Here is a 12524-nt window from a genome sequence, read left to right as displayed (position 1 = left end):
CACCCATAACCCTGAATTAACCATAACTGACTAATGTTTCAAAGTACATTGCCTAGCTCCCACTATTAAACATAAACCTATATGGGTTTTTTTTATGAAGCAAAGGGATCCAGAAAAGCCAGGGAATACATAAATTTACGTCTTTACATTTAATGTTAAAATTATTACCCAAAACCTCCTGATTCTTGGCCATAATATCTTGGAAAGGCTTTTGACATGGAACATGTGTGCTATTTTTCCCATACTCGTGAAAGTAACTAGATCGATACCTTAATCTATTAATAAAACCTCCATGCAAAACTTTTTATAAACTACCACAAAATTATTAGCTGCTTTATCTGCCAGAGTGGTTGCTCCTCTTTGACTGTCAAGCTTTTGCTTGCATCCGTTGGGATTTGGTAAGATTATAATCTCTTCCTGTCTCCATCAATTACTTTACAAAAACGTAAGAATTTTTTTTTTTTTTACTGCTGTCTCCACTCTGCTGCTAGGATTCTGCACTGCCTATGGCTTGGTTCCTGTCCACGACAGAAAGAGCACGTCACCACAATACTTCGACATGACCTTGCAGTCACAGCCATCATGAATTTCCAGACGGAGCACGACTTGGCAACCAACTCTGCTGGCTGTGCGCCAGGGCAGCAAGTCACTGTGGACACGATGAGTGCATTATGTCATCAGGCAGAAATGGTGTACATCTGGATTCCAACCCCGGACATGAGTACAGAAGGTCAGTTGCATGTCCTTTGAGTACTAATAACATTCACGATCCTGTCAATAAGTATTGCAACCTCTTTGAGTAGATCTGCTTTCTGAGTCAACAAGGCCCATCGATATTATTTTAGAATTTGAAGGCCCACAAGACCTACACTGTTCCTTCGGAAATATATAATTCATTTATGACATGAAAGGACTTTCCTCCACTCCTAACTTCCTCAATGCCCATGTCACTACTTCGCGTGGAACCCTATCGAGGCGGTAATGCTTCTTCAATATTTGGCGATGTCCTTACTTCCATCCGGCCGAAAAAACAACAAAACAACAACAACATGCATTTTAAGGCCATATTCCCTGCTAGAGCCGGGGTTAGGCTTGCGGTCCCCATGACAATCTTCTCCATTTTGCCCTATTTTCTGCATCTCTCCTTGTTAACCCCTTTGCCCGCATTTCTTCTTCCACCATCTTTAGTCAAGTCTTTCTCGGTCTTCCCCGTCCTCTACTTCCTTCTAGATTCATTTCCATCATTCTTCTCAACCAGTCACTTTCATCCTTCCTCAACACATGACCAAACCATCTCAACCTGTTCCTCTTCACAGCATCCATCACAGGCTCTATTCCCATCATCTTTCACAATTCATCATTTGTCCTCCTCTCTCTCAACGATACTCCGCACATCCACCAAACCATTCACATTTCCACCCTTTCCAGCCTTCGTTGCTGCTCTACGTTCATTACCCATGTCTCGCTCCCATAAATCATAACACTTCTCACACATGCAGCATACACCTTTCCCTTCAGCTTCAACGACACTCCCCTCCTCGTCAGCACGCCACTCAGTTCCCGAAACTTCTTCCATGCACATCTCACTCTAGCAACCGTTGCCGAGTCTGATCCACCTTCTCCAATCAGCATGTCTCCTAGGCAGCAAAATGTTTTCACACCTTCCAGCTTCACGCCATCTCCAAGATCCAACTCAACATTTCCTCCATCTGCAGCACCCTCTGTGCACACCTTACACTTGAATGTAGCTGCCACACTGGTTAATGACCCTCTCAGACCACTACATTTTTGATGAACCCATTCAGCGCACATTGTACATTGCATGGAGTTCACTCCGTCACCCTTCCTGCACACAGCACACGGCCACTTCCCAGTTCTTTGCACCTCACCACATGCTTTACCACTTGCCATCACCTTCGTTTTTCCGATATTCACCTTCAGACCTTTTGTCCACATACATTCCTTCGACTTGTTCATCTTCTTCTTCAGTCCATCCATACTTTCCGCAATCAACACCACATCATATGCATACAACAACTCCCACGGTAAACCCTCCTTTACGTTCTGAGCCAGCACCCCTATCACAGCTACAAATAGTAGTGGACTTAGTACCGACCCCTGATGCACTCCCACCTTCACCTCAAACTCGCCACTGTTCCCGTCCTTCATCATTACAGCTGTGCGCGCTCTTTTGTACATTGCCATCACTGCTCTGATCAACCATTCCTCCACTCCTAACTTCCTCAATGCCCATGTCACTACTTCGCGTGGAACCTGATCGAATGCTTTCTCCAGATCAACAAATCCGGCCGTAAAAATGATGAAGAAAACCTTTATAACCCACCGTGTTTCATTCTAAGGGTTCTAAAGTGTAATTATAGAGGGTTCTAAAGGGTGATTCTAAAAGGATTCTAAAGGGTGATTCTAAAGGGTTCTAAAGGGTAATTCCAATGGGTAATTCCAATGTGTTCTAAAGCATAATTCTGAAGGGTTCTCAAGGGTAATTATAATAGGTTCTAAAGGATAATTCTAAAGGGTTCTAAAGCTGTCAGCATCTGTAAGTCCTTCTCTAACTTGAATGGATTTCACACATACTGTCAAACTGCACCGCTTCCTTCAGCCAAGTGTGCGTTTTTTAATGTGCACTTAATACTATAATAAATCAAGCTATTGCTCCATGGGCATCACATACACAACCACTAACAATTTATGTGTAGTGATTTGCGGATATCAGAAGCACAGGTCATGCCTGTAATCAAACAGCAGGTTGAAGAACACGCCAGGCGGGAGAGGGCACGCCAGGTGGGAGAGGGCACGCCAGGCGGGAAAGGGTACGCCAGGCGGGAGAGGGCGTGCAGGGCGGGAGAGGGCGAGCATGGCGGGAGAGGGCACGCCGGGCGGGAGAGGGCACGCCGGGCGGGAGAGGGTGAGCCAGGCGGGAGAGGGCAAGCCGGGCGGGAGAGGGCCCCCCGGGCGGGAGAGGGCGAGCCAGGCGGGAGAGGGCGAGCCAGGTGGGAGAGGGCGAGCCAGGTGGGAGAGGGCGAGCCAGGTGGGAGAGGGCGAGCCAGGTGGGAGAGGGCACGCCAGGCGGGAGAGGGCACGCCAGGCGGGAGAGGGCACGCCAGGCGGGAGAGGGCACGCCAGGCGGGAGAGGGCACGCCAGGCATGAGAGGGCGAGCCAGGCGGGAGAGGGCACGCCAGGCGGGAGAGGGCACGCCAGGCGGGAGAGGGTATGCCGGGCGGGAGAGGGTGAGTAGGGCGGGAGAGGGCACGCCGGGTGGGAGAGGGCACGCCGGGCAGGAGAGGGCGAGCCAGGCGGGAGAGGGCATGCCAGGTGGGAGAGGGCACGCTGGGCGGGAGAAGGCGAGCAGGGCGGGAGAGGGCGAGCAGGGCGGGAGAGGGCACGCCGGGCAGGAGAGGGCGAGCCAGGCGGGAGAGGGCACGCCGGGCGGGAGAGGGTGAGCCAGGCGGGAGAGTGCGAGCCAGACGGGAGAGGGCGAGCCAGGCGGGAGAGGGCGAGCCAGGCGGGAGAGGGCGAGCCAGGCGGGAGAGGGAGAGCCAGGCGGGAGAGGGCAAGCCAGGTGGGAGAGGGCGAGCCAGGTGGGAGAGGGCACGCCAGGCGGGAGAGGGCACGCCAGGCGGGAGAGGGCACGCCAGGCGGGAGAGGGCACATCAGGCGGGAGAGGGTGAGCCAGGCGGGAGAGGGCACGCCAGGCGGGAGAGGGCACGCCAGGCGGGAGAGGGCACGCGAGGCGGGAGAGGGCACGCCAGGCGGGAGAGGGCGAGCCAGGCGGGAGTGGGCACGCCAGGCGGGAGTGGGCACGCCAGGCGGGAGTGGGGACGCCAGGCGGGAGTGGGCACGCCAGGCGGGAGTGGGCACGCCAGGCGGGAGTGGGCACTCCAGACGGGAGTGGGCACTCCAGGCGGGACAGGGCACGCCAGGCGGGACAGGGCACGCCAGGCGGGAGAGGGCACGCCAGGCGGGAGAGGGCACGCCAGGCGGGAGAGAGCAAGCCAGGCAGGAGAGGGCAAGCCAGGCAGGAGAGGGTACGCCAGGCGGGAGAGGGTACGCCAGGCGGAAGAGGGCACGCTGGCCTTTTTGAGGTTCCAATCTGTTTGTGTAATGATTGTGGTAGCTTTGTAAAAGTTTGTGTGGTGACTGTGTTGGTCTGTTTATGCTGCCATCTGAACCCTTATCTCAGGATGCAGGAAAACCCCTATCCTATGTGTTTGCCTATTGTCTACTAATGTCCTTGTAAATCATGTAAAATAGACACAAATAACTCCTAATGTTCTTGCACAACATTTACATCGATGTCCAAAACAGGGAAACAGAGCTGGTTGTTTATTACAAGAGACATAATGGCTCTCATTTGAAAGAGGAGCATGTACGGTGTGTTTCCGCAGGTCGAATTCGCATGCTTCCTCAAGCTGTATTCCTCCTCCATGGGTTGCTCGAATGTGGACACACGGTGTACGTGCATTGCAATGCAGGCGTGGGACGAGCTGCAGCTGCCATTGCTGGTTACCTACGCTACATTCTCGGATGGAGTGCACGTCGCTGCGAGTACTTCCTGCGTGCACACCGCCCAGCCGTGTACCTAGATGAAGAAGCCTTGGAGATGGCTTCAGGGGATTTTGCCCAAAAGTTTGGTCATGTGCGGCGTTGCATCAATGAAAAACAGGAAGTTAGGGCCTTTTAGGCAAGGAAGGACATGACTGAAGCAGGACACACCCAGGATGATGCCTCAGTTGCCTGACCAAATTTACGATTATTTGGTTTTTATTTGTGTAAAGCAATTGCAACTTGTGCAAAGTGAGATTGGTGCATGTGTAGGATATATATATATATATATATATATATATATATATATATATATCACTGTTTAAAGAGAAACAATAGTGATGCAGGAGATTTCTAGATATTGTGCACTCTATTTAGATATTGTCCTCCACTGGAGATATCAGATATCTATAAGCAGTGAGATGCAAAAGAAAGTCTCCCTGAGGATCATGCAATGCTTGGTTTGTGTTTAATGTGGGGCCACCTATTTATTACGTAGTCACTGTAACGGCCATGGAGAAGGGAGGATGTACGTTGAGATAAAATAAAAAGGAAGAGAAGGGAGGATAAGAGAGACTTTGACGTTTGTATACCTTTATTTAAACAAGGTTAAGAAAAACAGTTAGACATAGTCATCGGACAAGTCATAAAATAGGCTATGAGCCAGACCCCCCAAATTGACCGGTCGGTACCATACAGATGGAGTAAGGCTCATTGTGATTTTTAGCAAGATATATGTCCCTAGATATGAAAAAAAAGTGATAGCAGTGTATAACTCTCGGCCATCTCTGTGTTATCACCCGAAATATTATTATACGCCTGCTTCGCTTTGCCAAAAAATGTGATATTTGCTAAAATTGGAATAAATATGTTTTTAAGGACCACAGAGTGCCGAGATCGAGATCGAGATCGTATTTGTTCGAGAGATCATGATAAACCTAGAGCGTGGAGCAAGTTTGCATGCATTGTGAAATACTAGGGCATGCCCGTACTATATATATATATCTCAAATTATATCCCCCCCCTCTATTTACATGAAATGGTTTGGTCCAAAGCGAACGGCTTGCGGAGTTTGGTAAATAAATCGCCATAGCTCGGTAACTACTTCTCCGATTAATATGAAACCTTGAAAAGGCACATCCTCGGGTCCCCAGCAATATACCTGGCAAGTTTAAAGTATATCGGACCCGTGGTTGTCGAGAAACAGCGGTCACAGACACACAGACACACAGACATACACACAGAGATTACTGGAATTATAGATAGATAATGTAGCTGATGTTACAAACCTACTTTAGGATACTAGCTAATACCAAAAATTACACTGAGATACCAAAAGTAGTAGACGAATAAACCTAAAATGTTCAAAAGCTATGTTTCGTTCCAAAATATCAAAATTAGGGGGTATGGTTGAACATATTTTGAACTTTGCCAAAATATGTGCCTCAAACAACCACCATATTACAAAGTAATGATATGTTCCAATGCAGTGGTTCCTTGCGAAGATTTTGAGGGGTCAAATGTTACTCTGGGAGTTTTCATTTTTGAAATATTGACAAAAATGTACAATGTGAATTCTGAACTCGAAGCGATTTCGACCACTTTTTCACTAAATTTAACATATTTTTTGTCATTATATCAATATTTTGATAAATAACCCCCACAAATGTTCTATATTTCTATTACGATATTAGTTGGCATCCAGTATGCAAATTATTGGCACTCTGTAGTCCTTAAAAACATATTTATTCCAATTTTAGCAAACTAGGGCATGCCCGTACTATATATATAGGACGTGCCCGTAAGTGCGTGATGTTACCGTACAATGAATGTATCGTCCCGACGCCGCAGCTCGGATGGCGCTGCAGTTAATCGGGCCCCCAAATTCCTCATCGACGATAACTAAACAATATATTATATGAATCGCACCGTACATACCTCCTTCTAGATCTTGTTCTTGTCTTGATATACTCACTCAGGCTCACTCTATAACGACTGAGTCCTCCCAGCTCCTCCAAATGGCGCCCGCTAGCCGCTACGTAAGTCCGGAAGTGACGTCCTCATTTGACTGTCCGGAAGGTCGCAAATCGCAGTTACGATGAATCGCAAATTAGTTTTAATTAGTTTTAAAACATAGTTTAACGGCAACATAGTTTGCCGACGGGAAATAAATGAATACGCTCTCAAATGTGCCATCCGAGGCAGAGTCTGTTCGCCACGTTCGGCACACGTGATAGCTCGCTGCTCTCTGATTGGTTGAATCGTTTTTTGGACATAGCTCGGTAACTACTTCTGCGATTAATTTAAAACCTTGAAAAGGCACATCCTCGGGTCCCCAGCAATATACCTGGCAAGTTTCAAGTATATCGGACCGGTAGTTGTCGAGAAACAGCGGTCACAGACATACAAACATACAAACATACAAACAAACATACACACAGAGATTAGTGGAATTATAGATAGATATCACATTTTTTGGCGAAGCGAAGCGGGCGTATAATAATATTTCGGGTGATAACACAGAGATGGCCGAGAGTTATACACTGCTATCACTTTTTTTCATATCTAGGGACATATATCTTGCTAAAAATCACAATGAGCCTTACTCCATCTGTATGGTACCGACCAACCCCCTTGGCTCATAGCCTATAATAATATTTCGGGTGATAACACAGAGATGGCCGAGAGTTATACACTGCTATCACTTTTTTTCATATCTAGGGACATATATCTTGCTAAAAATCACAATGAGCCTTACTCCATCTGTATGGTACCGACCAACCCCCTTGGCTCATAGCCTAAAAGGAAGGTAAAGGATTAAAAGTGCACCAAGTGCACCATTCAAATGAAAATTTGGTCGACTTTACACAATGTATTCCTGTAACATAATTTCTGCTTCAACAGTTCTAAATGATTTAAGTTTCGGTGAAAATAAAACTCTGCACATAGGCTAGCCACGGCAAAGGCCATAAAATCTGCTAAACATTGTAGTCAGCATCAAAGTTTGCAAGAAGTTTAACTTTCCTTGTTTTATAAATTACTAGCTTCCCTTCGGCTATTAGAACATTTGTGAGAGCAGACACGATAGTATTTTTGCAATTTAACGGCAGACCATAAATATAAGTACGTAAAGAAAAAGAAACATGAATGTGGCAGCACAATTGCGATAGCAAAGTAAAAAGTGGGGTCAGCCTTTCACAGTTAACATAAGCGTGGTGTAAATCTTCAGAGACCGTACAAAAGGTGCATGAAAGGGAATTTAAAACACTAAATTGGTGTAATAAAACATTGGTAGGTAAAATCATATGTACAATTCTCCAAGAGATATGACCAGTCCGTTTTACAATCGGCGGGACATACACGGTGACCCATTGTGGGCAAGGGGGAGATCCCGGAGGTAGCATCCCTTTGCATTGGGATCCAAACCTATCTTTGCACGCGTAAGGATGCCGAATAGTAACACAAAGGTGGTGCAGGCACTTTTTATTAAGACTAGGAAGTGGAGAGGAAGACAGGATCACAGTTTCTGCTAAAGCAGCTGATGTTATATGTACCTGAAGGAAGGGAACATGCATTGCAGGGTCAGTGTTGTTGGCATCAAAATGGAGTCCCAGGCTTCTAAAGGAATGCAAAACTTCCTAGATAAGCTGGGAGACAGCTCGTAGAGAACGCATTTCACTAGTAGTTGCAATGTCCTGCTGAGCACCATGTTTGAGGATAAGAGAGAGAAATGAGGGTGAGGAATGTGGGAGTAGAGAAGGGAAAGTACTTTGGAAGGAGATAGGGGTAAGATGAAAGAAGAGATGTGTTATCTATAGAGCAGGTGAGAGGGAGGGATAGAGGTGGCAGGGGCAGGGAGGGGGCGCATTTTAAAATTCTGCCATATTTGCATTCGTAATAAATAGATTACCTCTATTGATTGCATGTATTGTCTCTTCTGTTCTTTTTGAATTTTATTGTCACCAGGCTCAGTGCAACCCTGCAAGTTGCAAGAATAACCGAGCACCAACAGCTAGTGCAGTTAAGTCCAATGTAGCAGACAGATTAATATTGTGTTGGTGATCAACTCAACAATTTGTGTTGGAATGACATGAATGGTAACAGGTTGTACAAAATATAAATTTGAAATTGATTATGCACAATTTCAATGAAATGTGCACAGTAACAATGCTTCAGACAATCTATTGATTAGTATGAGGAATTCAACACAGTCTGAAAATGCACCAATTTAAAGTTGTCATACACTGTAATGCAGCTTTAGACAATGAATACATACAATTAATTGAAACAGCTTTTACCTCTTGATTTTTATTCACAAATTACGTACACACAAAGACATGTCAAAAGGGGGAATTTGAGCAACTAGTCAGGTTCACTATGTTAACAAATATAATTTCGTTCAAAATTTTGGGAGATTAACAAACCTGTACATTTTTGGAATCATCAGAGCATGGAGAATCCTAAAATCAATGTTGGCATTTGCACAGACACCTGCATGGCCGCCATTTTGGATTTTCAAAATGGCCGCCATAAAATACATTTTGCGCTATCTCGGCTTCTAGTCAACCTAGAAACTTAATTAAATATGCTAATCCTATGTTTTCTGGGTCAAGGAATCCAATAAAGGCCTCAAAATAGTGCTCAGGATTATAGAAAAGCAACAAAGGTGATTGAAAACCATTGTCTTTATATTTGTGATATAACTGTATTACATAATCTATATAAATAAAACACAGTTTGTGTGTGTGTGTGTGTGTGTGTGTGTGTGTGTGTGTGTGTGTGTGTATGTGTGTGTATGTTACCGATAGACTCCTAAACAGAGAGGCTCACGTGTTTGATATTTGGCATAGACATGGCCATTGAGCCTGGGAAGGACATGGCCTACCTAAAAATATTTGACGAGATCCATATTTTTTATTCATATTTACCTCAGCGCATTTCAGCGAGGAACATTATACACGGAATCTCAGCATGTGCCAGAGCAGCTCGCTGATTCGCTCAGAGGGATCACGTGATGTTCCATCCTCGCCGCCAGACCATTGAACTGAAAATATATAGAATGACCATTGCCATTCACACCACATAGGTGGAGATGCAGCTACCGGGTGCCATCTTGGTTGGCACTCGATGCTGGGCGATGGTGATTTCCGTCACGCGTTTGCACGTAATTCAGAGCGAAAAGCGATTGCGTTTTCTCACCTTTTGTGCGATCGTGTTTTGTGTCGATTTTGTGCGATATGAATTAAACGTCTTTGAAACAGCTGTGAAACGTCTTTCCACAACCCTTCCGTAACCGATTGGAGCAGTTTATTGCCGCACAAAATGGCATTTTAACAGTTGTCTGGCTTTTAAAATCTTGGACACGTTCAAAACAAACGAGATCCGCGAAGCGAGTCAGTCGAGTCGTGCTAACCAAGATGGCGACACGGCGGCTACACTTTTCACGGAGTATGAGCATTCTATATATTTTCAATTCAGTGCGCCAGACTCGCTCACATACTTGATTTGTCGCACAGACATGGCCATTGGGCCTTCACGGTGTAATTTGTGCGAGGCTTTTGTCCGAGTGAGCTTGAGTCGAGAGGGCGAATGTACGGGTTGGGAATGTACGGGTCTCCCTTCCCCCGCCCGGCAACGCCGGTACTGGAGGGCGTCACAGGATCAGTGAGTCTCCAAAATCCGCTTCGTGCTGTTGTTGCGAAGATGCAGGACAATGTCACGATTGTTGTGCTGCTCTCCTACCATGAGAATTGCAACGTCATTGTTGACTGGCCCTCCCCTTCCTCCTCCCCCCTCTCCCTCCCCTTCACTCCCCTCACCCTTCTCCCTCCCCCCTCCCCTTCCCCTACCCCCTCCCTTTTCCCCTCTCCTCCCCCCCCTTCCCCTCTCCTCCCCTCCCCCCGTTCCCCTCCCCTCCCCCGCCCGGCAATGCCGGGTACTTCTGCTAGTACATGATATTGCAAATCCTTTGAAGTTATAGGTATGGGTTTATAAAGCAAGAAAGCAGCCTTGTTAGTATCAGATTGAACTATAAGTCCTATACACAGGATCTACTGGGTCTATACCGTTCAGGAATATGCTTTTACAGATCTTCATCACTGTCCTGAGTGTCATTTTCGCAAAGGTGTCTACGCAAATGCCAACATTAATTTTTGGATTCCTCATGCTCTGAATATTCCAAGAATGTATAGTTTTGCTAATCTCCAAAAAATTTGAATGAAAAAACACAGTGAACCTGACTAAACTTAGGATTTGGTGTTTCTCCATTAGAACAAAGCTTCTGACTGTGTTCTGGGCATGGGGTATTTGAACAGGGAAAGGGAAATGAACAAAAAGTTAAATCGCATGGTGTCTGTGGGGGGGGGGGGGGGGGGGAGGGGGGGGTTAGGAAGGGGAGTTGGGGGGAGAGGGGGGTTGGGGGACACTGATCTTCAGGAATGGTTCTTGGAAATAAGAACCTGAACATAATTCCAGAATCAAACTCGCTCAGAGATTAATGATTATGGACTCGTATTATGTGAACATCAGCACTCCTTCAGCTTTATTCTCCAGACGTGACTGGCATCCCTGAGAAGCTCTATCAGAAGCTGGATCGACACGGCCCTGAACAAACTTCAGTTGTTGCTCGACCCATCTCTGGACACTTGTCATCTCACTTTTACCCCTTGTCTCGTGGACACTCATCACCCGACTCGACATGCTTTGATATGTAAAGTGACAAATCTCGCCACTCATTACTACTCGGCTTTCAATCATCTGGGGCCCAGTCCCTTTTATTACATGCTGAATAGAACTGCCTACAGAGCAGGCAGTTCATTGGCCTGATTGATGACAGCTGTTGGAAGAACTCCACTTCGATACTTATACTGTCCCCGATCATACAACCTGCACAGGTGTCCACCGTTTTGTTCTTTTAACAAAGAACGAAGATCATACAACATCCGATCAAAGTGGAGACACTTCAATATTTGGCTATGTCCTTCCTTTCCTTCTGTCTGGCAAAAATGAGGAAGAACCTTTCCAACCCAGCATGTTTAATTCCAAAGGGTTCTAATTCGAAAGTGTAATTTAGTCCAAGAGCTCGGGGATTTTATTTGTCCAAGAGTTCGGGGAATCCAGATTCACACAAGTATGTCGTTGCAAATGGAACGAGGACACGGAGTGCTTTTCCACCAAGTCTTGGGAACATATCCAGTGTTGCACACCAAAACTCCTCCAAAGTCTTGCTTCCAAATTGCATTTCAAGAGCTCGATTTGTCCGCAAATCAATAAAATCTTCCTTCAGTTCTTCATCATTTTACATTTTCTCCATATTGTAGAAATATGGATTCATGATCCATTCTTCTGAAATCTTCAGGTCTCCAGCAGCAAAATATCCATCAAAAGATTCTGACAGCATTTCCAAATGAGCCACAATTTCTTCACGCACAGCAGGAGTTATGGATCCAGCATCACCAACCATCTCTTCAAGTGAAGGAAAATTTGAGAGATTGCCTCTTTCCATCCTTTGACGCCAAAGACGTAACTTTTCTTTGAAGGCATTCAACTTTTCACAAGCCTTCAATATGTTTATCCCTTTTCCTTGAAGAGAAACACTCAGGTCATTCATACGAGTGAAAATGTCAGCTAAGTAAGCCAGCATTTGGGCGAATTGCCGTGATTCCAATGCCCCAACACGCAGTTCAAAGAAGCGGGTTAAAGCTTGTCCTCGTGACAACCAACGGACTTCTGCGTGGAAAAGCAAAACTGAATGCTCACTTCCCAGATCTTCACAAAATGATTTGAAGATGCGATGGTTCAAAGCTCGCCCCCTGATCCAGTTGATGATCTTCACACAAGTATCAAGGACTTTCTTCAAATTTGGAGGCAATGTTTTTGATGCCAAAGCATGCCGATGAAGAAAACAATTGGTAACTTGCAAGTCTGGAATCTCCTTTTTCATCAATGCAGAAAAGCCAGA

General features: G+C 46.0%; 2 protein-coding genes across 3 annotated transcripts in view; both read left to right on the top strand.

The window, feature by feature from the left end:
* Positions 1–5138, top strand: part of EPM2A (EPM2A glucan phosphatase, laforin) — a 29449-nt gene extending 24311 nt beyond the window's left edge. For both annotated transcript variants that reach the window (XM_068110828.2, XM_068110827.2), the window contains exons 4-5: positions 492–730; positions 4408–5138. In XM_068110828.2, the coding sequence (XP_067966929.2) occupies positions 492–730; positions 4408–4703 (535 nt within the window). In that variant the 3' untranslated portion in view covers positions 4704–5138. The remainder of the gene's footprint in view (positions 1–491; positions 731–4407) is intronic.
* LOC137423551 (heterogeneous nuclear ribonucleoprotein R) overlaps positions 1–12524 on the top strand; it is a 61807-nt gene that overhangs the window by 20225 nt on the left and 29058 nt on the right. The gene's annotated exons all lie outside the window — the stretch shown is intronic.

The sequence above is a fragment of the Myxine glutinosa genome, chromosome 3, assembly GCF_964187855.1.
Source record: "Myxine glutinosa chromosome 3, kmMyxGlut1.1, whole genome shotgun sequence".
NCBI classification, from domain to species: domain Eukaryota; kingdom Metazoa; phylum Chordata; class Myxini; order Myxiniformes; family Myxinidae; genus Myxine; species Myxine glutinosa.
This window is presented reverse-complemented; position numbering and strand designations above follow the sequence as displayed.